The 21,472-nt window shown below is 31.3% G+C and overlaps 8 protein-coding genes across 14 annotated transcripts in view; 4 read left to right on the forward strand and 4 right to left on the reverse strand.

The window, feature by feature from the left end:
- Positions 1-110: 110 nt before the first annotated feature.
- LOC126759197 (putative sulfiredoxin) lies at positions 111-1,232 on the forward strand. Of its 3 annotated transcripts, none has more exons than XM_050473891.1 (3): positions 111-420; positions 548-705; positions 774-1,232. In XM_050473891.1, the coding sequence occupies exons 1-3, from the start codon at positions 339-341 to the stop codon at positions 984-986; spliced, it is 453 nt and encodes a 150-aa protein (XP_050329848.1). In that variant the 5' UTR covers positions 111-338; the 3' UTR covers positions 987-1,232. The 3 variants fall into 3 exon arrangements, with proteins under 3 accessions (XP_050329848.1, XP_050329850.1, XP_050329849.1); XM_050473893.1 differs by having other exon boundaries at positions 325-420; positions 525-705; XM_050473892.1 differs by having other exon boundaries at positions 358-420; positions 482-705.
- On the reverse strand, positions 1,068-3,137 carry LOC126759166 (actin-related protein 8). Its single transcript, XM_050473839.1, has 2 exons — positions 1,961-3,137; positions 1,068-1,904 (listed from the first exon to the last, which is right to left on the reverse strand). Exons 1-2 carry the CDS (start codon positions 2,969-2,971, stop codon positions 1,203-1,205), a joined length of 1,713 nt encoding a protein of 570 aa, XP_050329796.1. The 5' UTR covers positions 2,972-3,137; the 3' UTR covers positions 1,068-1,202.
- Positions 3,138-3,313: 176 nt separating this feature from the next.
- LOC126759167 (transcription factor grauzone-like) lies at positions 3,314-5,513 on the forward strand. Its single transcript, XM_050473840.1, has 6 exons — positions 3,314-3,490; positions 3,584-3,989; positions 4,045-4,408; positions 4,477-4,677; positions 4,745-5,126; positions 5,185-5,513. The coding sequence occupies exons 1-6, from the start codon at positions 3,383-3,385 to the stop codon at positions 5,425-5,427; spliced, it is 1,704 nt and encodes a 567-aa protein (XP_050329797.1). The 5' UTR covers positions 3,314-3,382; the 3' UTR covers positions 5,428-5,513.
- A 182-nt stretch (positions 5,514-5,695) lies between these two features.
- LOC126759168 (transcription factor grauzone-like) lies at positions 5,696-7,777 on the forward strand. Its single transcript, XM_050473841.1, has 6 exons — positions 5,696-5,868; positions 5,925-6,282; positions 6,335-6,758; positions 6,831-7,031; positions 7,090-7,471; positions 7,549-7,777. The coding sequence occupies exons 1-6, from the start codon at positions 5,761-5,763 to the stop codon at positions 7,741-7,743; spliced, it is 1,668 nt and encodes a 555-aa protein (XP_050329798.1). The 5' UTR covers positions 5,696-5,760; the 3' UTR covers positions 7,744-7,777.
- Positions 7,778-8,485: 708 nt separating this feature from the next.
- On the forward strand, positions 8,486-10,304 carry LOC126759175 (transcription factor grauzone-like). Of its 2 annotated transcripts, none has more exons than XM_050473853.1 (5): positions 8,486-8,700; positions 8,761-9,118; positions 9,205-9,565; positions 9,630-9,827; positions 9,898-10,304. In XM_050473853.1, the coding sequence occupies exons 1-5, from the start codon at positions 8,551-8,553 to the stop codon at positions 10,205-10,207; spliced, it is 1,377 nt and encodes a 458-aa protein (XP_050329810.1). In that variant the 5' UTR covers positions 8,486-8,550; the 3' UTR covers positions 10,208-10,304. The 2 variants fall into 2 exon arrangements, with proteins under 2 accessions (XP_050329810.1, XP_050329811.1); XM_050473854.1 differs by having other exon boundaries at positions 8,487-8,700; positions 8,761-8,926.
- A 762-nt stretch (positions 10,305-11,066) lies between these two features.
- LOC126758499 (transcription factor grauzone-like) lies at positions 11,067-13,257 on the reverse strand. The gene is given in 7 exon segments (XM_050472780.1): positions 11,067-11,369; positions 11,426-11,807; positions 11,865-12,062; positions 12,132-12,519; positions 12,522-12,569; positions 12,641-12,998; positions 13,060-13,257. Coding segments are annotated over 7 exon segments (1,680 nt in total). The 5' UTR covers positions 13,177-13,257; the 3' UTR covers positions 11,067-11,180.
- A 1,206-nt stretch (positions 13,258-14,463) lies between these two features.
- On the reverse strand, positions 14,464-16,133 carry LOC126758500 (galactosylgalactosylxylosylprotein 3-beta-glucuronosyltransferase I). Its single transcript, XM_050472782.1, has 2 exons — positions 15,721-16,133; positions 14,464-15,646 (listed from the first exon to the last, which is right to left on the reverse strand). Exons 1-2 carry the CDS (start codon positions 15,933-15,935, stop codon positions 14,935-14,937), a joined length of 927 nt encoding a protein of 308 aa, XP_050328739.1. The 5' UTR covers positions 15,936-16,133; the 3' UTR covers positions 14,464-14,934.
- Positions 16,134-17,668: 1,535 nt separating this feature from the next.
- LOC126760310 (fasciclin-2) overlaps positions 17,669-21,472 on the reverse strand; it is a 274,265-nt gene continuing 270,461 nt past the window's right edge. For all 4 annotated transcript variants that reach the window (XM_050475863.1, XM_050475860.1, XM_050475861.1 and 1 more), the window contains one exon: positions 17,669-20,962. In XM_050475863.1, the coding sequence (XP_050331820.1) occupies positions 20,839-20,962 (124 nt within the window). In that variant the 3' untranslated portion in view covers positions 17,669-20,838. The remainder of the gene's footprint in view (positions 20,963-21,472) is intronic.

Here is a 21,472-nt window from a genome sequence, read left to right on the forward strand (position 1 = left end):
AATCTTATGGGTTTTTATTTATTTTCTTGCATTTTATCTCCGATTCTAAATTTAAATTTCTTTGTTCTTTACGATTAATGGAATTTAAAGCAAAAAATCGCCATCAATTTCACCAGCAAAACCATGTACATACTTACTATGTGTATGTGTTTTCAAAATTATACAGCAATTTGCCCCCAGAAATCATTTACTTAATGCAATGCAGTACACAGTTTCATAAAAAATGTTATTTGTTTTCATCGAACATACATACATATGTAGTTGTTGTATTATTTACCAACTCATGTGCTAAGTAGTAGTAAATTATTTATGGTAACGTTTATGCACAACTTCGTACAATGTCATTCATTAGTATTATAGCTTTACGTATGATTACACGTAAAAACTCTCTGGTCAGAATTAAAACGTTTCATAAACAAGGTAAAAATATCTAATATTATTTGTATTTTAATATATTAACAAGTATACTAATAATAAATAGAGTTACTGTTTACAATTTCACAACTCATTTCACTAACCTAAAGTACTTAATAAAATGGCATTGTAGGAAGATTTGGTGAAAAAATGTCGTGCAACATGAGCAGTAAAAGTGTACATTCCGCAGCAATAACAGAAGTACATATGGTACCCATGAGTGTCATACATAGACCAATTCCTCCGGTGTTGGACGAAGAAAAGGTTCAATCTCTTATGAATACTATAAAGGTATGCTGAAATATAATTTAAATCTTTATTATATGATTTATATAATTTCTTATGTTTTTTGTAAGTAGAATGAAGTCACAGAAGACGATGTCCCACCAATAGATGTGCTCTGGATTAAGGGTTCTGAAGGTGGTGATTATTTTTACAGCTTTGGGGGTTGTCATCGGTACGAAGCATACAAGCGGTTGAAACGTGATACTATAAAGGCTAAATTAGTTCAATCGACACTGCAAGACTTATATCACTATATGGGTTCCAGCACTCCCAAAGATCTTAAATGAATTTGTAACGTACCGCCATTTATTAAACTGATATTTTTTGTTGTAGTAATGCAGTACTAAATTTGTAAATAGTAATAATCATTTTAAAGTGTATAAATGCCTTCGGATTTTATTTGTATGTTTACATTACTACAAACAGTGGATTTTTCAACTGAGTCACTTGTTAATATTTTAGTTTAGGGTGTTCAACCCCTATTGTACAAAAATTAATACTAATTACCAAATAAACGGTGCTTTTTCACGTAATATTCGCAAACCATATTTCTCCCATTCACTAGAGTATATCCATAGCTCAGGCGCACTCTCCAAACATGACATTATAGCCGCACCCTTCCAAGCTATCATACCAGCGTCCATTTCTTTGGTGAACGCATTTACTTCAAATGCAGAGTATGATGTTGACGTGGCCGCTAATTGAAGCATAACACGTTGTTCCAGCCATTTTGAGAAACCTGGAAATTTCGTGCTGCCTCCCACAAGCAATATACAGCTATACATTTTGCGCTTAATCTCTTCTGTTGAACAACGTTCAATACTCCGAACTATAGCTTGGTCAATTGGCATAATCTGCCCGTTTACGACATACAAAAGTTCATCTTTATCACTAGTTTTACTATTGGCGTCACGTTCAACCACATCGTCTACCACTAAATCATCTTCAGTCACTTCGCCTGTTACTGGTATCGCCCCTTCAAGTAATTGATCTCGTACACCATTTCGACGCCCTGTTTCCCTTATGTATTCGGCATCAAAGCAATCTTCCGGATCCGGTTGTTGACTACTACGCAGTTGAACTTTAGCTTGCTTCGTTTTGCCAGTAATATTAAGTAGTTCTGTATGAAAAAGGCATAGTGGCGCTACAACACATTCGTCACCTATTTGAAGAGTGTATCGCAATCGTTTATTTTCTTTCTTTACCTACAAATTTAACAGAATTAATATTAAGAAGAATTATTACATAAATTTTCCATTACCTCAAAACAACGTTCTTGCGCTCCGCAAACATCTAAGGTAAGATGACAAAACCGTTCTTTCAAATGCATTATTAATGCTGCATCTGCATAACCTTTTCTTACATCACATTCTCTGTAAGGAAAGCTGCACTTGCGTAGAAGGTTTAAAAACACTTGTGTCACATCGCCACCACCATAAGAAAGTCGTACACGAGTTTCTGGGTGACTAATACCATCCTCCACACAAGATATTGAACATTTTTGATCCCCAATATCAACAACACAGGCATAACTTAGTCCAGCTCCAAAAGTAGACGCAACATGATCTTGTAATAAAAAACATGAACGAAATCTCAAACGTTGTAATAATAATGTTGTCAATTCTCGTAGATGACTACGATGGTAGACGTCCGATACAACCAAAACAGCACTATAATGTGGTAATGCATCTGCCATAATATTTAAATGATTTTTTAATGCATACAACCATATTATTTCCATGCTAGATATGATTGCTGCCATAGAACCACCCACACCTTTATGCAAATTTAGTTCACCGCGTCTTATCGGAAAATGGACGTTATAAGCAATTGCTTCTTTTTCGTTGAGCGCTAAAATATCTTTGTCAAATAGCCTTTCACGTCCAACTACATTTTCACTTTTTTCGTTGCAGTTGTTGTCGTCTATTATTGGAAGGTCCTCGGGAACACTTCGCCTGTTGAAAGTAGCGATTTGTTGCGGTGGCGTAGCAACTCGCAGTCGTTTGGCACTGCGTTCGTAAGTTTCTTGAAGTGGTGCATATGATTGTATAGAATGGGAAACTTGTAGCCTTTGTTCCTCAAATTCTGTGAGAGTTTCGGCAGAACCTTGCACATGTGGCAGTAACTCATCTTTATGTTCTTGAGCAGATGTAGATTCACGCTTTCGGTACGCTACTGCATGTAAAAGTGTAATAGGATTAAGATCAGAGGCTCTTCCTATTCTAACATAGAGCGATCCTGGGTGTATTATAATAATCCGTTGTGCTTGCATTTATTCTTTTTTGTTTATATATATTAGCCGGACAATTTGCAACGTTTTGTTTATCTAGAATAGTCTTGATAACAGCAATAACATATGATTGCGTACATTTAAACGAGCAAATGGTTATCGATTCATTAATTTGTATAAGGTGGAATGAAATATTTTATGTTAACAATAAAACTTATTATATATTAAAAACTTGTTCCTTTTTTATATATTATAAAAATTCTTTATACGTTTTATTTTTACTGGTGTTTTTTGTGGCATTAATAATATCTCGTTGAAATTCGATATGCTGCAAACGGAATACATGTTTATCGGTTAGTCGAAAAATCGAATAAGTGGAAACCAGTTTATCGTCTTCCTTATAACCAATAGGAATTCATCTTTTGGTGTTTGTTTACTTATTTGTTTAGAAAAATGATTTGTCGTTTATGTTTATTGGGAATAACTAACGGTATAGAACTATGGTCTGATAATGGTGAAAGTGATGCCGCAAAAGTGATAAAAAGATATTTTTGCATTGAGGTAAATCATATTTTCGTTTATTTGTATTTTAAACTCATATGGGCATATGTCATATGTTTATGTTAGTAATTAATTGATAACAATTAATTTAAGATTCAGTACCACGAAACAATTTCTAATGAAATTTGCTGCGAGTGTTGGAAGCATATTGACGATTTCCATAAGTTTTGGGTAAATATTGATGAAAAACAGAAGACTTTGCAAACCCATTTGGAATGCATAGAAACGAAACATCCCATAGAAGATATTGAGACAGAAGAATTTCCCTCGGTCCATATTAAATCATCTATTGACTGTAAGGAAATTGGGTTGAGAGAACCACAAATAGATTTGGCTGTTCTACAATCAGACTTTTGCGATAATGAAGTTGAATTTGATGCTGCTGATTTGGATAACGATTGCGAAGATGAAGCCGGATTCGATGATGGAGACAAACATAACTACGTATTATCCGATCAAGGATCATTACTTACAGTAAAAACGAAACCGACTTATAATTGTGAGTTATTATTTTTGTATTTCTAATTATTTAAATTAAAATTCTCTATATTAAGGTGTTAAGACGAAAAAGAAGATAAACGATCTTGATAACAGACCCAAGCGCGAGAACAAGAAAAAGTCGTTAAAATCAAAAAGCGATGATAATTTGACAAGAGATCCTACAAATGACGAAGAAGCCACAAGTCGACGTATGGCCAAATTGGCTTTGATTGCTGAGATGGATGAGTATATAGCACAAAATTCGGAATTGAGTTGTTGTTTGTGCAAGCAACAACTTACAGACTTCCTTCAGTTAAGAAAACATTTCCGTGACCAACATAAATGCGAAGGATATATGACTTGTTGCAATAGTCGTTTCTTAAAACGATCTCTTTGGGTAGACCATCTAAAAATGCATAGGGATCCAGACTTTTTGAAGTAAGTATTCACTTTTTTTTTAAAAAGTGACTGATATTTTTAATTTACTAATATGTATGCTGTTATAGGTGCCATATATGCAATAAGAAGTTGGCAAGCCGGAATACTTATCAAAATCATATGGATTCAAAACATCCTGATACTGAAGACTTACAATTCTTTTGCAAATTGTGCCCTAGAAAATTCGTTAAACAATATCTTTTGGATTATCACATGCGTTCTAAACATACGACTACACGCGATTTCATATGTAAAATATGCAACAAAGGGTAATGTCTACCAAAAATTTTAGTGTTAATATAAATTTTTTTAAATATTTTGTGTTATAATATAAAGATTCGTCAGTGCTGGTGTTTTGAAGAAACATGAAAGGAACATTCACCTGAATGAATATGAATCTGTTTGCGAGATTTGTGGAAAATGCTTTAAAGCTGCTCACAATCTTTTGCGTCATGTAGATTCTATTCATAGCGCAGAACCACGTACTAGAGCTCAATGCCATATATGTCAAAAGTGGCTGAAAAATGCGTATACACTAAAAAAACATATCATAGCTCACAGCGAAGAACCGTTAGGTAGGGAATACCCGTGTTCCAAATGCAATGCCATTAAATACTCCAGACATTCACTGGCGGCACATATACGTTACCATCATTCGGACCGAAGTTTTAAATGTCCAGTATGCAGCAAAGAGTTCAAACTGCCGATCGCATTGAGAGTAATTGCAATCTAACTAAATGTTCAAGCTTCCGTTATATTAATTCGATTAATTTTAGGAGCATGAGGCCAGGCATGCTGGAATACACCTCTACACATGTTCAATTTGTGCAAAGAAGTTTAGGTCGATCCGTAATATGCGCAAACATATGGCTAATCATTCGGATGAATCAGTACATGAAAAATGTAATGAGAACTTACAGCAAAAATCGGAAGAAAAGTTGCCACAGCACTCTATTCAAGCGAATGATATGCCTTCTGGGTATCTGACTTTATTACCATTTAGTGAACCACAGTCTTAAAGATACAGTATTATAAATTTGTGACTAAGAATTTAAACTAGAAATAAGAATATTGTTACTCATTAAACTGCACCTAATATTCATTATTTAGCGTTTGTTGCGTTACCGTTATTGGACTCCTCCGTTTTGAATTAGTTACCAATTGATTGAAATAGTATATACAAATACTTAATAGATTTGTTTTGATAGTTTGGCAACGTTAACAAGAAGCGAATTAGGTATTCAATATAAAATACTACCGTGAATTAAATTGGGTTTTGAAAGAAGAGGAAGAATATAAATAATAAGAAGACGGACTGAAACTGAACTTAGCAGTATTTTGATTCGACAAAAATGGTTTGTCGTCTCTGTTTGGAAGATTCACATGATAGTTTAGATATATTCTCTGACAATGCAGAAACTGAAGTTGCAAAAATTATTACTAAATACTTTCATTTCGAGGTAAGGCTTAAATATGAATATGCTTCGGCACCATTAAAACATCCAATCAATAACAGGTACAACCAAGTGATATTATTTCCAATAAGATTTGTGCAGAGTGTTGGAAATGTACATCGGTTTTCCACAGATTTTGGTTAAAAATAGATGAAAAACAGAAAACATTGCAAACATATATAGTGTGCACGCAAATAAAACAAGATGTGGATGATTTTCAACTGGAACTCACCAGTGCCGATGTAAAATCTCCTATTGACACAAAAAATAATGAATTACGAGAACCAGAGATAGACTTGGTTGTACATCCGATGATATCTACAGATGGATTGGAATTTAATGCTGTTGAAATGAAGGATGATGTTCTATCAAGCGATCGAGACTCATTGCCTTCTCCTACACCATCATATACAGATGAAGGTAACTATGATTATAAAAAAATTCTTTCACGACCATTAAATTTAGCCGTTAGTTTCAGAAGAAAATGTAATGGAATTAAGGTCTACTAAAAAGCGGAAATACACGAAAAGAGGCACCAAACAGAAAAAACTAGAAAAAGAAAGTATTGATAAAACTCGTTGTTCAAAGAAAAGAAAGGGAAAAATAAAATCTGATGTTAATGTTGAAAAGGATAATTTAAAAATAGAAGGAAAGAAAGTCGTTAAAAAACATAATACAAAAACTTTGATACGGGAATTAGACGAATTCATAGCAGAAAACACACAATTATCTTGTTGCTTATGCGCTGTATCACTTAAAGATTTCACAGATTTAAAGAAACATTTTCGACAAGAACATCAGTGTGTAGGCTATATACCTTGTTGTAATAATCGGTATAGAAAACGGACTTTATATGTGGACCATCTGAAACTTCATAAAGACCCAGATTTTTTCAAGTAAGTTTTGCATACTTATTTCAAATAAAATTTTAACGACTTTATGTATTATTGATCAAAACCTTTATATAGATGTACACTCTGTAATAAACAATTAGCAAGCAGAAATAACTACCAAAATCATATGGACACTATACATCCAGACGCAGAAAGTTTACTGTATCCCTGTAAATTATGCCCCAGAAAGTTTGCTAAGCAGTACATTTTAGACTATCACATAAAGTCTAGCCATACTACAGAGCGAAATTATATCTGCAAAACCTGCAATAAGGGGTGATAAATTTTTTTCGGATTTTACAATCAATTCTTGATATTATTCTTTTTTTTTAAGATTCATAAATTCCGCAGTTTTAAAGCAGCATGAAAAAGCAGTACATTTAAATGAATACGACTCTGTTTGTGAAGTTTGCGGCAAGTGTCTTAAAACCGCCCAAAATCTTTTGTCTCACATGGAGGCCATTCATAATACAGAACCTCGTCCGGAAGAACAATGTAAAATCTGTCTTAAGTGGTTGAAAAATGCACGTTGTGTAAAAAAACACATGATCATACATCGAGACCAAGCGTCCGGACAAGAGTTCAAATGTCCTCAGTGTGGTATGGAAAAAAATACACGTCATGCGCTTTCCGCTCATATCCGATATCATCACTCGGATAAAGTGTTTACATGCACAATGTGCAATAAAGAATTTAAAAATCCCCGCGCATTGAGGGTAATGTATATGTATATTCAAATCAAAAACAAAAAAAATTATATTTATATGTTAAATATCGCTTTCTCCATTTATAGGAACATGAAACTACACATACTGGAACCCATTTGTATACCTGTTCCTTTTGTCCAAAGACATTTAGGTCTCATGGCAATATGCACAAACATAAGGTCAATAATCATTCAAATGAGTGGGTTCGTAAACGGTCGCAACCAAGCGAGATTACCAAAAGCTTGTTAAATATTTTACCACCTGATGGAGAACAAATTTGAAGAGTCAATAAATTATTAAGATTTCTATGAATTATTTTAACAACTTTTTAATTAATTATTAGTGCACATGCTTTGAATAAATTCTAGTTTTTATTTATAAGTATAATTGAATTTTATAGACGGGATGGAGTGAACAATAACATGACCAGAATAGGTGAATTTACACTATTACTACATATTGAAGGGATTTTAAAGAAGAAGAAGTCTTACGCTCTGAACACAGAAAGCGACACGACATGGCAGCACGACCCTGAACTGTAAATGGCGTGGTGAAGCCTACTACGTGAATATTTCTAAAAAGGTAGCGACATAACAATGGTCGGCTTTTACACAAAACTACACAGTTGTCCATTTTGTATGTACACAATCCGTTGTTGCCATGTTGAAATTTTAATATTTTGTTGAAAGTAAAATTTTTTATGCAAAAAGAAGTAATGCCTTTCACTTCAATGAAATTTTAATATTTTGTTCAAAGTAAAATTTTTTATGCAAAAAAGAAGTAAATAGGTAAATATTTTTATTTTAAATTATCAATTGTTATTACAATCTGTTATATACAGAGCTTTGAATAATTTACATTTTACATACGAGTGTCACCACTCCTCTCTACTGTCGGCAAATTTAAAAATATTTTCAAGTTAGAGATATCGACAACCGAGAGCCTGCAGTCGTGTAGTCATATAGCTGTCCATAACAACGCGTGTATTTTAATATTTGAGAGATGTCGCTTGCAAACTGTCGTGCTCTATGTGTTCAGCACATTACAATCTAAATTCAATTTCTGATAACGAAGTGTAAATAAAACATATGCAAACTGAAAAATTCTTATCGGATAGTAAAATGATTTGCCGACTGTGTTTAATTGAGTCAAATGAAATATTAAAAATTTATAACGAAACCGGAGAAATGATAGATAATGACATATTGAAAGTAGTGGCTAAACATTTCCAAATTGAGGTATGATTTTTTTGATATATTGTTAAGGTTTTAACTCAGTACTGCTCCACTTAATTTTAGATTCGATACGATGATGCAGTATCTAATATAATATGTTTCGTATGTTGGGATTATCTATCGAAGTTCCATAAATATTGGTTGAGTATTGAAGAAAAGCAGATAACATTGAATAACCAATTGCATTTTACGGAAATAAAACGTGATACCGAAGATGTAGAGACAGAAGGTATCGCTTATGAAGAAAATAATTCAACTAGTGAAAAAATAGAGACTGGTTTGTGTGAACCTGAAATAGTTATGTTTATTGAAAATACAGACACATTTGGAGTTGAAACCGAATTTGTTGCTGCAAAAACTGAAGAAGAAATTGAGGCGACTGTTGATTGTGATGTTTTTGGCCCAAAATCAGATTCCCTTGGTACATAAACCATGTTGATATTCAAAATAAGTTTCCTTTATTCATTCAATTGTAGTAATCTGATAATGCATGCTTTCCTATTTTAGATATTCTTTCAAGAGAAAATGAAATTGAAATTGAGGATATTGCATCCAATAGTCAACAGAAGCGCAAATATACCAAAAGGAACAAAACGATTTCAAAAGCGAGTTCAAGTGCCACCAAAGAAATAAAAGTCGAAAGTTCCCAAAACAAAGCTATCCGGGAAGCTGATAAGTTTATAGCAGAAAACACACAGTTGAACTGTTGTATTTGTACGGAACAGCTGAAAGATTTTAAGGAACTTAAAACTCATTTTCGACAAAAACACCAATGCGCCGGATATATGATTTGTTGTAATCTCCGTTTTAATAAACGTTCTTTATATGCGGATCATATTCAGCTGCATAAGAATCCAGACTTCTTCAAGTATTTTTTGCTCTTAAAAATAAAAGTTTGATTTATTTGGTTTTGTTTTTTAATATATTCGCAGATGCTGCATTTGCAATAAACAACTAATAAGCCGCAAAAATTACGCACATCATATGCACTCATTACACCCGGCTGAAGAAAATCTGCAATTTGCTTGTAAACTTTGTCCAAAAAAGTTTTCTAAGAAATACATACTAGATACCCACATAAAAACGCGACACATGCCCAAGGACCATATTTGTAATATCTGTGATAAGGCGTACGTAACTACTTTTATTAAGAATGTTGTTACTGTAATTCAATCAATTTCATTATTTACAAAATTTCAGATTTTCACGTATCTGGATTTTGGAACAACACGAAAAAGCTGTTCATCGCAACGAATTTGAATCAGTTTGTGAGATATGTGGAAAGCGTTTGAGGAATGCCGCAAACTTACAATATCATATGGATAACATACACAATACCGAACCACGTCCGGAAGTTGAATGTACGCTTTGTCATAAATGGCTAAAAAGTAATCGCAGTTTGCGAAAGCATATGATTTCACATCGTGCTAAAGCATCTGGTGCAGTTATCAAAAATCGAGACATTCGGTTGCATCACATACCCGGCGAACCAACTGCAGCGTCAAAGTAAAAAAGCGGGTAACTTTTGATCAATTGAAAGTTTTCATGTTTTTCTTTTAGCTTATGGTTTTTCAATAAATAAGAAGTAATTTCAACCTATTGAAAAATTGCCTTTAATTGAATTTGTTGAAGAAAATTGTTTGTATTGTTTTTTGGTATACTGATTTTTTGTAAAAATTAGTAATTATAGGACATATTCACTCATAATCGTACTGTATATAAGAGAAAATCGATTCGGTTTGTTAAGAGAAAATAAATATTTTGCAAGATCGTACAAAAATATTGAGTGGTCGAAAAAGTATTTTCGTATTTCTAATCAAACTTCAACTTATGTACAAATAGGTACTATTTTGGTCGACCACTTGCCATTTTTCCGCTAGAGATATTATTCCATGAGTGTAAATCGAAATTTTGAAATTTTCTGAACGGAAGTGAGTGAACAATTGTGCTACACGAATTGATACAGCATCGTCTCCGTAAACTTCGCAAATCACCAAGCGTGGCATTATTCCCTTTTTTATACAAAACAAATAGCGAATTTCTTCATTATTTTCACTCATTTGTGAACATCTGTAACTTTTTTTCAGCTTCGTCGAATTTTGTTTTTTTTTCTGTAAAATTGAGCTTAAAATCTCACCTTTCACTTTATGGTGACACAATGTGACTGGTAGCTCTGGAGATATACGAATGCAACGACGTCGACTACCAATATATCAAAAACAATAATACACGACATTTTTCGAAAAAAAGAGCGAGTACACTTGAGAGATTTTGTCACATTTGAGACTAGAATTATAATGGTTTTATATTCAATTTGTTAATTGGTTATTTATTATTACAAAGCTCATCATTAGGAAAGAAATCGTTAATATATTATACACTAATTGTGTTTATATGTATATTTGAAGAATCATTAAACTTAATTTTAACAAAGTGCACAACAAAAGTTTATAAATCAGCTTAGCCAATTCAAATAAGTTCAGTTATGTCTCGGTGTTACGCGTTTGGTTTAAAAGACTTTGGGTGAATTCATTGGGTTGCGCATATTTGCGAACCCATTCATCTGAGTGACTATGCAATTTATGTTTATGCATATTGGCGTGGGATCTGAACGTCTTAGGGCAGAAGGGGCAAGTATACAAATCGACACCAGTATGGGTGGCTTCATGTTCCTGCAAAATAGCATTCGATTAAAATGAATTAATTATTAACTATTTAATTTTACAACCTTCAGTGCGATTGGAGTTTTAAATTCTTTGGTACACATTGTGCAGGAGAAACTTCGGTTGGAGTGATGATACCGGATATGTGATGCAAGCGAATGTCTCGATTTTTTCTCAACATCACATTGAGGACATTTAAAAACTGTACCTGATGCTTCATCACGATGTGAAATCATATGCTTCCGCAAACTACGGTCACTTTTTAGCCATTTATGACAAAGCGTACATTCAACTTCCGGACGTGGTTCGGTATTGTGTATGTTATCCATATGATATTGTAAGTTTGCAGCATTCCTCAAACGCTTTCCACATATTTCACAAACTGATTCAAATTCATTGCGATGAACAGCTTTTTCGTGTTGCTTCAAAATCCAGATACTTGCAAATCTGAAATTGTATAAATAATGAAATATTATAACATTCTTAATAAAACTCGTTACATACGCCTTGTCGCAGAGATTACAAATATGGTCCTTGGGCATGTGACGCATTTTTATGTGACTATCTAGTATATATTGCTTAGAAAATTTTTTCGGACAAAGTTTACAAGCAAATTGCAGATTTTCTTCAGCCGGGTGCAACGAGTGCATATGATTTGCGTAATTTTTGCGGCTTATTAGTTGTTTATTACAAATGCAGCACCTGCGAAAGTATTTAAAAACGAAACCGAATAAATCAAACTTATATATTGAATTTGAGAGCAAAAAATACTTGAAGAAGTCTGGATTCTTATGCAACTGAATATGGTCCACATATAAAGTACGTTTATTAAAGCGTAGATTACAACAAATCACATATCCGGTGCATTGGTGTTTTTGTCGAAAATGAGTTTTAAGTTCCTTAAAATCGTTTAATTGTTCCGTACAAATACAACAGTTCAACTGTGTGTTTTCTGCTAAAAACTTATCAGCTTCCTGTATAGTTTTCAATTTTTCTTCATAAGTTTGGGAACTTTCGATCTTTTTTTCTTTGGTGGGACTTGAACTCGCTTTTGAATTGTTATTTGTTAACCTAGGTCGACCCCTTTTTCTCTTTCCTTTTTCTGAAATTGATTTCTCTAGCTTTTTATTCCTTTTAGTGTATTTGCGTTTTTGTGACTATTTGGTGCAATATCCTCAGTTTCAATTTCATTTTCTCTTGAAAGGATGTCTAAAATAGGAAAGCATGCAGATGGTACATTTAAAGGAATAAAGGAAATGAATCATATTTTATGTTCTCACCAAGGGAATTTGTTGTGGTGGCAAAAACATCACAATCAACAGTCGCCTCATCTTCTTCTTCAGTTTTTGCAGCAACAAATTCGGTTTCAACTCCAAATGTGTCTGTATTTTGAATTAACATATCTATTTCAGGTTCACACAAACCAGTCTCTATTTTTTCATTAGCTGAATTATTTTCTGCTCCAGCGAAACCCTCTGTCTGCACATCTTCGATATCACGTTTTATTTCCGTAAAATGCAATTGGTTATTCAATGTTATCTGCTTTTCTTCGATACTCAACCAATATTTATGGAACTTCGATAGATAATCCCAACATACCAAACATATTATATTAGATACTGCATCATCGTATCGAATCTAAAATAGAGTGGAGCAGGACTGAGTTAAAATTTCAACAGTATATCAATAAAAATCATACCTCAATTTGGAAATGTTTTGCCACTACTTTCAATATGTCATTATCTATCATTTCTCCGGTTTCGTTATAAATTTTTAAAATTTCATTTGACTCAATTAAACACAGTCGGCAAATCATTTTACTATTCGAATCTATTAGAATTTTTCAGTTTACATATGTTTTATTTACACTTTGTTGTCACAAATTGAATTTGCATTGTAATTCTTCTTCTTCTTTCAAACCCATTCAATATGTAGTAATAACGTAAATTCACAAATTAAAATTCGATTGTCCTTTATATAGATAAAAACTAGAATTTATTCAGAGCGGGTGCACCAAGAATTAAATAAAAAGTTCGTAAAATAATTCATAGAAATCTTGATGGAATACTAGAAATCTATATGGAATACTAATTAGTATACAATGTATTAAAAGCAATAAGCTGTCACTTCAGCAGTTAGACAGATCAGTTTTCATTTCTATGAAAATTACGAAGAGGCAACAGATCCCATTTACATATGTAAGTATATACCGACGGCAGTTTCATTTCGGTAATATTAAATTTAGTAGAGCGAGTATTAAGACGGTTGTGTAAAATTATAAAAATAAAGTATATTTTCTAAATAATTTAATACACTTTTCCAAAAAATTCATATTTAGGTTAATATTGTTAATTTGCAGAACAATTATGCAAAATGGGTTGGGAATGAGTGAAGTCTTAAATTTAATAAATTTATACAAGCATAAATCAAAATATCATTCCTCATTTGAAATTTATTATTTTAATTGGTATATAAAATTTATGCCACAATTATTATATAGTAGTCCAAAAACATGAATTCTTATTTTTCCCAGAAATCCCAACGGAGACTAGGTACCCGCTACAACAACAAAAACATGACTAGTATCGCGCGGGTACTAATTACACGCAGGACCTATGTATGGTGGGTATGTCTATGTTAAAAGATTTCTAACTTTCTTATAATACCGCTGCCGTTGCCAAGACAGTTAGGTGTACATAGCCGAAACGAAACCGGGGTTTTATCCCGCCAAGTACTGTCACCTCAGCAGCGTTCTTTCAAGTACATTCAGGTATGATTTCTGCTACCACAACAACTACGATCCTGATCGAACAATTCACCGAGCTACTCACTTTCTTTTTTCATAAATAACAAAAAACTTGAATAAATTTCAAGTTAATAATATATAACTGTTAATCAAAAAAAGTGTTGCTTTGAAAATCAACGGAAAGTAACAGCAGTAAAAAGATAATACCAAGTTCTACCCACCTACGTAAGAAGTATGAAATTTTAATTGTTTTAATAAGCAGACATTTCACAAAAAAATCTTTTACATTCATAAAATAATGTGTAACATTTTATTATTAATGCATTAAATTTCCAAAAACAAAAAAAAAAAAACATATTGACATATAATGTAATTGGTTGACGGTATTTATTGCACTTTTGTTGTTTGTTTAGCTGACATTAAAAATAACAAGCTGTCTGAATATTTCTTATCTAACTGATCTGATAAGCAACTCTGCATATTATATCAATTGCATACTTTTTTATTATATAAAAAATCAACAAACTTTTAAGTCTGTTAGTAAAATTTATAAAAATTTGCTTATACTTTCAATTAATAATATTACTACTTAAGATAATAAACTATTTTAAATATGTATGTATTGTTTAATTCTTATATAACTAAATGTGTTTATGGGCATAATATATGTATATAATAAATATTTTGGAAGTACTACGATATACGATCTTTTTTAATTACTTGTGGAGAATTATTAATGCGTAAATATACCGGATATAAAAAAAAAAAATTGCGAGCATTTAAATCATGACGCAATTTTTTTAAATTTTAAATTCTCTTTTATTAATGCTAGACCTCCATGCCAACGTCAGAATGTTTCCCATCTTTATTCAGTTTTATTTCAGATACGAGATTTGTTTTTTCAGTACGAGTATGCCACACTAGCACATCTCGGCAATTATTCGCCAAAGGTTGTAGTTGTTCTCTTGTTGTTATGTGTCTTAATATTTCACTTTCTTGGTAGCCTCGCTCCACTTCGTAAGCAAATTGCGCTTGTGGATATTTAAATAACAAATCAGTACTAATTGCGAACGCAGCCATATCTATAGGAAATGGTCTCTCCGGTCGCCACGCTGCATTAAAACCAATTACTTGCGTATTTTCAGCATTAAGTATAGGTTTTTCCACCATAAGTCCACCTACTAAACCCACTGGCCATATGCCAACACGACCGGGTTCGATTTTAGTCATTTCCACAAACAGCTCCACACTGTAAGAGTTGTCATCGTCCATAAAAAATATCACACTATGTTCCGCTGGATCTACATTTGTACGTATCCAACTGAGGGCTAAATTTCGTTGTTCCACTCCACGTGGCTTCAGCCAGTTCGGATCTTTATTTTTCAATTTATAATTAACTGGTGTTTTAATGTTGAGTTGGGTTGAACGTTCCGTTAAACCCGCTCGCGTCAACAGGTTGCGCACTACTTTCGTCGTTGTATTGGAATCTTCAATTAAAATCCAATGTAAATTAGGCATAAGCATGAATATATGTGACAATCTGCACAGATAAAACAAGAAAGATATGATATTGTAGGCCAATATTTGTGATTAATTAGTAAAGTACATATTTACCTTGTTAGTTCGGCTTTTTGCGATGGCCGACTGTATGTTGGTGTTATGGCATAAATTTTTGGTAAAGCGTTCTCCGTTTGTTTAGCATAAATAGCCTGCAAAAATTCGGGACCCTGGCAAGTACGCTTCCCATTCCGATGCACTAAAAGCAATATCACTAGGAACACAATAATAAGTATGAGCACCTGTCGTGGACGGATTCGCATTTCAGACATGACGAAACAATTTGAAACAATGTACAACTATATTTTTATTGCTGCAAAAGAATATATGTATTTTCGATATATGATATGTGGAAAACACCGAGCATAAAAATAAGCAATTTATGATAATTTTTTTGTCTATTAAATCTCACAATGCACTACATTCTAATTGGGAACACTTTGTTTATTTTAAGAAACCAAGCAAACATAGGACTGGGCTGTCATGCGTATGACATTCACAATTGTATATTTGTTTATTCCTATTTCTATTTATTGTGAATTAATTAATATTCTATTATAAAGCTATTCCTTATTGCTAATAATTTGCTATTTTGATGAACTTGTAATTATTTACAATGCAATTCTGGATCAGTCCTCATAGCCGGACATTTCCCATAACTGGATAGATTTCATACACACAACGTCTTCATTATTACTTTCATACAAAAGCAATTCCTACAACCGGACATGAGTAGGTTCCAATAACCGGCCAACAACACAATTCTTCTGTCATTTGGTCAATTATTGGAGCTGCTAATACAAATTTGTACATTATTTTGTAGTAAATTTCCGAATGCACACGTATTGTAAATTTGCCTATGTGAATTAAAGCATAAATGTATGGTACCATTGTGTAATCGCAAATGCATTACTGCGAATTGTCAAAAAAAGGAAACACTTCTCAAATCCAGTTACTTTTTAAATTGTGAACACTAGTGTTTGATTTGTTATTATCGGTTGTTAAGAAATGAGATAAGGTTGGAATTATAGGCTTTTGTTAAATGCTTGTACAGTAGCATTTCTCTAACTCGAATGCTCATAATCCACAAAAAACGCAGTTGTTATGCAATTTGACTTCTATTGCCAGTTTAAGTTTTCGAGTTATGGAGAATTTCGCGTTATAGAAGTTCGATTTACGAAAGTTCAAAAGGCACTTACATCAGATTGCATGTTAAGTTCTTTGATAGCTTAAGGAAGAATTCTGGTTCAGAAGCCCGAATTTTAGGTATTTTTTTTGACGCGATAAAAAAAAAACAAAAATTATTTTGACTATCCATTTTTTTACATGCTTTTTTATTGATATTCTAAGAATACAAAACATAAATAATATAAGAAAAAAGATTTAATTTAAAAAAACTGCAGGTCGGCGAAGTAGAGACTGATGAAACAATGGCTTGTCCTGGTGTGCAAAATACAAATCCTTTCCGAGACCTAAAATGAAAATTTATGCGAAATCCGTGAAGAGTAAAAGTGTAGTTATCGCACTACGAAACGCTTTTGATTTTTTTTTACAAAATGGTGGAGGTTTGAAAAAAAGGTCTCGTATTTTCTGTTTTTTTGTGGTTCGGAATTAAAAAAAAAAGAAAAACGAGTTGTTACCGGCTGCGAAACGGCCTTGTCGGCGCGTCACAAAATGAGCTGTAACTCGGAAAATAATTTGAATTTCGAAAAATCCTCTTAGGGACATTTTCTTTAAGGGTTATACTATAAAAATATGCAAAATAAATCGATTTTTTCGAATTTCGAAACCAGAATACCCCCTTAATAACTCTGTTGGTTTGATCAAATAATGATAACCCTATTGATATTTTCAATATATGGAGAACCAAAAGTCAGAATGAATTACATATGTACCAGCAACTTTACTCTTATTATTCTTTATTTTTTTTGTGCCAATTTCCATTCTACTTGGCAAGAGGAAAAACATACATACCTTCACAATTTTTTGAAATGAAAATACACGATTCTGTTTTTAATTTTAGTCTTTCATTTATTCATTTATACCGTACCGCTTTTTTCAATTCGATTTAATGATCTAATCATTATGATGCATGCATGTATGTATGTATGTATGTAAATATTTTATGATTAGTATAAAAGATTACATACAACAACAATAATTTCTCAATTACAGATAAATGTTATATAAGAACATTTTGAATTTAATTTAATTTTTTGTTTGAATTTTTTGGCAGTTGCGGAAAATGCTTTGTGTTTGATTTAAGGTAATCAGCCATATACATACATACATATATAGTATGTATCTATACATAAATCGTATTTATACAACTCATGTTTTTAGCAAAAACATTTTTTTAAATTTCAATATTCAAAATACGCTTTTGTACAAATTCAACTTGGAAAAACGTACATATGCATATGTATACGTAAGTAAATATGACATTTTCTTAAATTCTTTTGCTTAATGTGGAACTAAAATTTTTCTCGGTAAATATTTATGTATGTATTTTTCATTATATTAATTTAAAGATTAATATGTTTTTTTTTATTTATTTATAGTTGGGCATATCTTTGCTTAATTATTTTATTTTTTTCTTTTTATTTTTTGTAAAAAGCTCTGTAAAAGGCGCTTGAGTATAGGGTAAGGTGCAAATTAGTGTTGAATAATTAAATGCAATTAAAAGAAAATTCAAAACATATTATTTTGTAATAAATGCATACGCTTTTATTTGTTTTTATGTTTCCACTTGCATTACATACTTATATTTATTTACTTCCATTGTATAATGTAATAGAAAAAAGCCTTAAAACTACTAAATACATTTACTTTTGTTGTAAACTCATTTTTATTAATACGCTTTTTGATTTAAACTGAGCCATTAATACTATACAAATACAATTATACGCTTTTATACTAAATTATTAATTAATTTACATGTTAAGTTTTTATGATTGTAAACAAATATTATTTTATCTTATTTAAATATATTTTATGTGCTGATGCAAGAATATACATACATATATTCAGAAAATGCTTAACTAAAATCATGAAGTTGAAGTATTTGTCAATAATGCTCTTTATTGTAATTTATTTAAGCTGGTTGTTTATTGAAGTTATATCCAAACCATGTTTTTTTTTTAATTTTTACACAAGATATTTTTTTATCAACTGTCATGCTAATTTAAATTTTTTTATTAGTCGTTTTTAATTTGTAACACGAAAAAATTTTGTATTTGTTAATGCTTGAGCACTTTTCTTAACTTGTTTAAGCTACGTTTACACTTTGATGTTTTAGCATTTTCATTTTCACATTTTCATATCTTTGGCGAAAATTTCTGAGCAATGAATCTTTGTTTAATGTTCCGTCCTTATATTAAATATATATAATTTCTCTCTTTTCTATACACATAAGCCACATTTGACATACAATTGTTATCTATACGTTGTTATAACTAATGACGCATACTTTTTTTTAATGACTAAATGAGTTATTTAATAAAATATGGAATCTGTGCCCTCGTTAAAAGTGTGTAAAAAATAATGTTAATATTTTAGAAAGCTATTTATTCAATTATTATAAATGTTGTTGATTAAAATAAAATAAAATCAGCAAAACATGATAATGGTTGTTATGAAGTGATAAATGGTGAACTTGCTTAATGAATTTCGTTTAATTATAAGTTCTCAGTTTTCATTTGATAAGATAATAATAAATTTTGTGGATGTAATTTATGCAAATATTTTTTGAATCGAAATGTGCTGTTTAAACCAAACGTTTTTTTAATTTAATACATAATTATTAATTTAAAATTAATAAAGTAATTTATTAATAAACTAAATAATAACTCGAAGTAGATTTTCATATGAATTGCAGATCATTTTGTTTTTGTAATTATTGTTTTTTTTCATGCTAAACGTTACCAATAGGAGAAATCATGAAGCAATTTAAAATAATTATTATTTTTAATTACCAAAAGAAATTGTATGAATTAATTATATTTATTTTACAATTTTTTCACAAAATAAATTTTTAATAAATTTAAGTAAAGGAAAAAGAAATAAAACATAATAATAATTATTTTTAATTTCTAAAAGAAATTGTATGCACTTTACTTTCTTTATTTTGCAACTTTTTGCTCAAAATAAATTTTTCATTTAATAATGCCGGAATTAATTTACAATTCTCAGATAGTATGCAGGCTTAAGCCCCGAGTTTACGCTTTCACACAGCTTTTAATAGTCTTACAGTATTTTTTTAAGTACATTATTTTAAGAACTGAATGCTTTCAGAAAGTAAAAAATTAAAATTTCTACACTGAATTTAATTAAAAATAAAATAATTGTTAATGTTTAACATATACTAAATCTTAGTTTAAATATGAGTGCCGTTCACACTTTGTTTTTGCATACATAAGCACTTAATAACAGCAAATTATTCTTAACTACTATTAATTATCAATATTTGTTATTAAATACATTCCAATTACAGAACATATATTAATGCTAAATGATTTTTTTATATTATTTTTAAGGCAGAAATGAATGGATTTAACTGTTACGCAGGTCAAGTAAAGCAGACACTTAAAATATTATGAATATACAAGTAGAGCTTTTGGGCTTATTTGTGTTTCATAAAATGTTTAGAAATTAGCTTAAAAATATTTTAAAAATAATAAAAAATACTATTTTTAAGGAAATAATGTTTTGTGGAATTTTTGTTGCTTTTTGCACTTGGAATCGATTTTTACTATTTTGCATGTAATTTACTGTATAATACGTATGCTTTTAAGCTTCTGTTGTTTAACATATAAATGTCTATTTGTTGTAATTATAATATTTAGCGGAAACATATATAAGCTGTATTTTTTTCTGTTTTTATAAAATGAAGCATATTTTTAATTTCATAATATTGTTTACAACTGTTCTGTAATTTTTGTTTGTCATATTTGTTCGTATCCATTCAAGTAATAGTTATTATTTTGTTCGCCACCAGTGTTACAGCGCCACTATGCATTGACATTTAACACGTACACTTGAACAAATTTTGTTGTTCAACATATTTGTCTAGTCGGTTTTTTGTTTTATAAATGTTAATGCTCGATTTCAACGTTTCCAGCTAATTTATCCGTTTTGAGTGATTTCATTTGGTCCTTAGAATACTTCCAGTTTCATTCACACAGCTGAGTTTTTGCCGAGTATTTCGCCGCTGCGCGAATGCACGAATTGTCCATCGAATTCGACGGTGGAGTTTTGCTTCATGCTACCAGTTGGTGTCTGCAAAGGCTGCTTTTCGTCTCTGTTAAATGAATAAAGTGCATAAGTGAATTTTGTAAGCAAAGTAAGTAAGTTTTATAATAAACTGTCTTTTAAATAATGAAATTGCCAGTAAATTGTTAGTGAAGCGTCAAAAAGTGAGTAACAAAATCCAAAACTAAATATTTCCAATAATCAATCAATAACATAAGTAGTTCAATTGCGGCTTTCTAATATGTTATTTATCGATTGTTAATAAGAATATCATAAAACTCTAAAAAAAACATATTTTTATAAGGAAACAGGAAACAGTATAAAAAATTTGTAGTGGCAACCGTTTAAAATTTTTTGTTTAAATGCGTATCAAACTATAAATATTAATAGCTCTTAATGTATTACAGTAAAAAGTAAAGAAATAAAAGCTTAAGAGAAAAAAACCGGCAACCTCATGCAACTGTAGACGTCCTTTAGCACAACGAAAAATACCTGTCTCCATCGTTTCAGCTGATAAGTGTAGGGGCTTGAACATCGCTCAAAATTGAACAAAATACAA

This window comes from Bactrocera neohumeralis, chromosome 5, assembly GCF_024586455.1.
Source record: "Bactrocera neohumeralis isolate Rockhampton chromosome 5, APGP_CSIRO_Bneo_wtdbg2-racon-allhic-juicebox.fasta_v2, whole genome shotgun sequence".
In the NCBI taxonomy this organism is placed as follows: Eukaryota; Metazoa; Arthropoda; class Insecta; order Diptera; family Tephritidae; genus Bactrocera; species Bactrocera neohumeralis.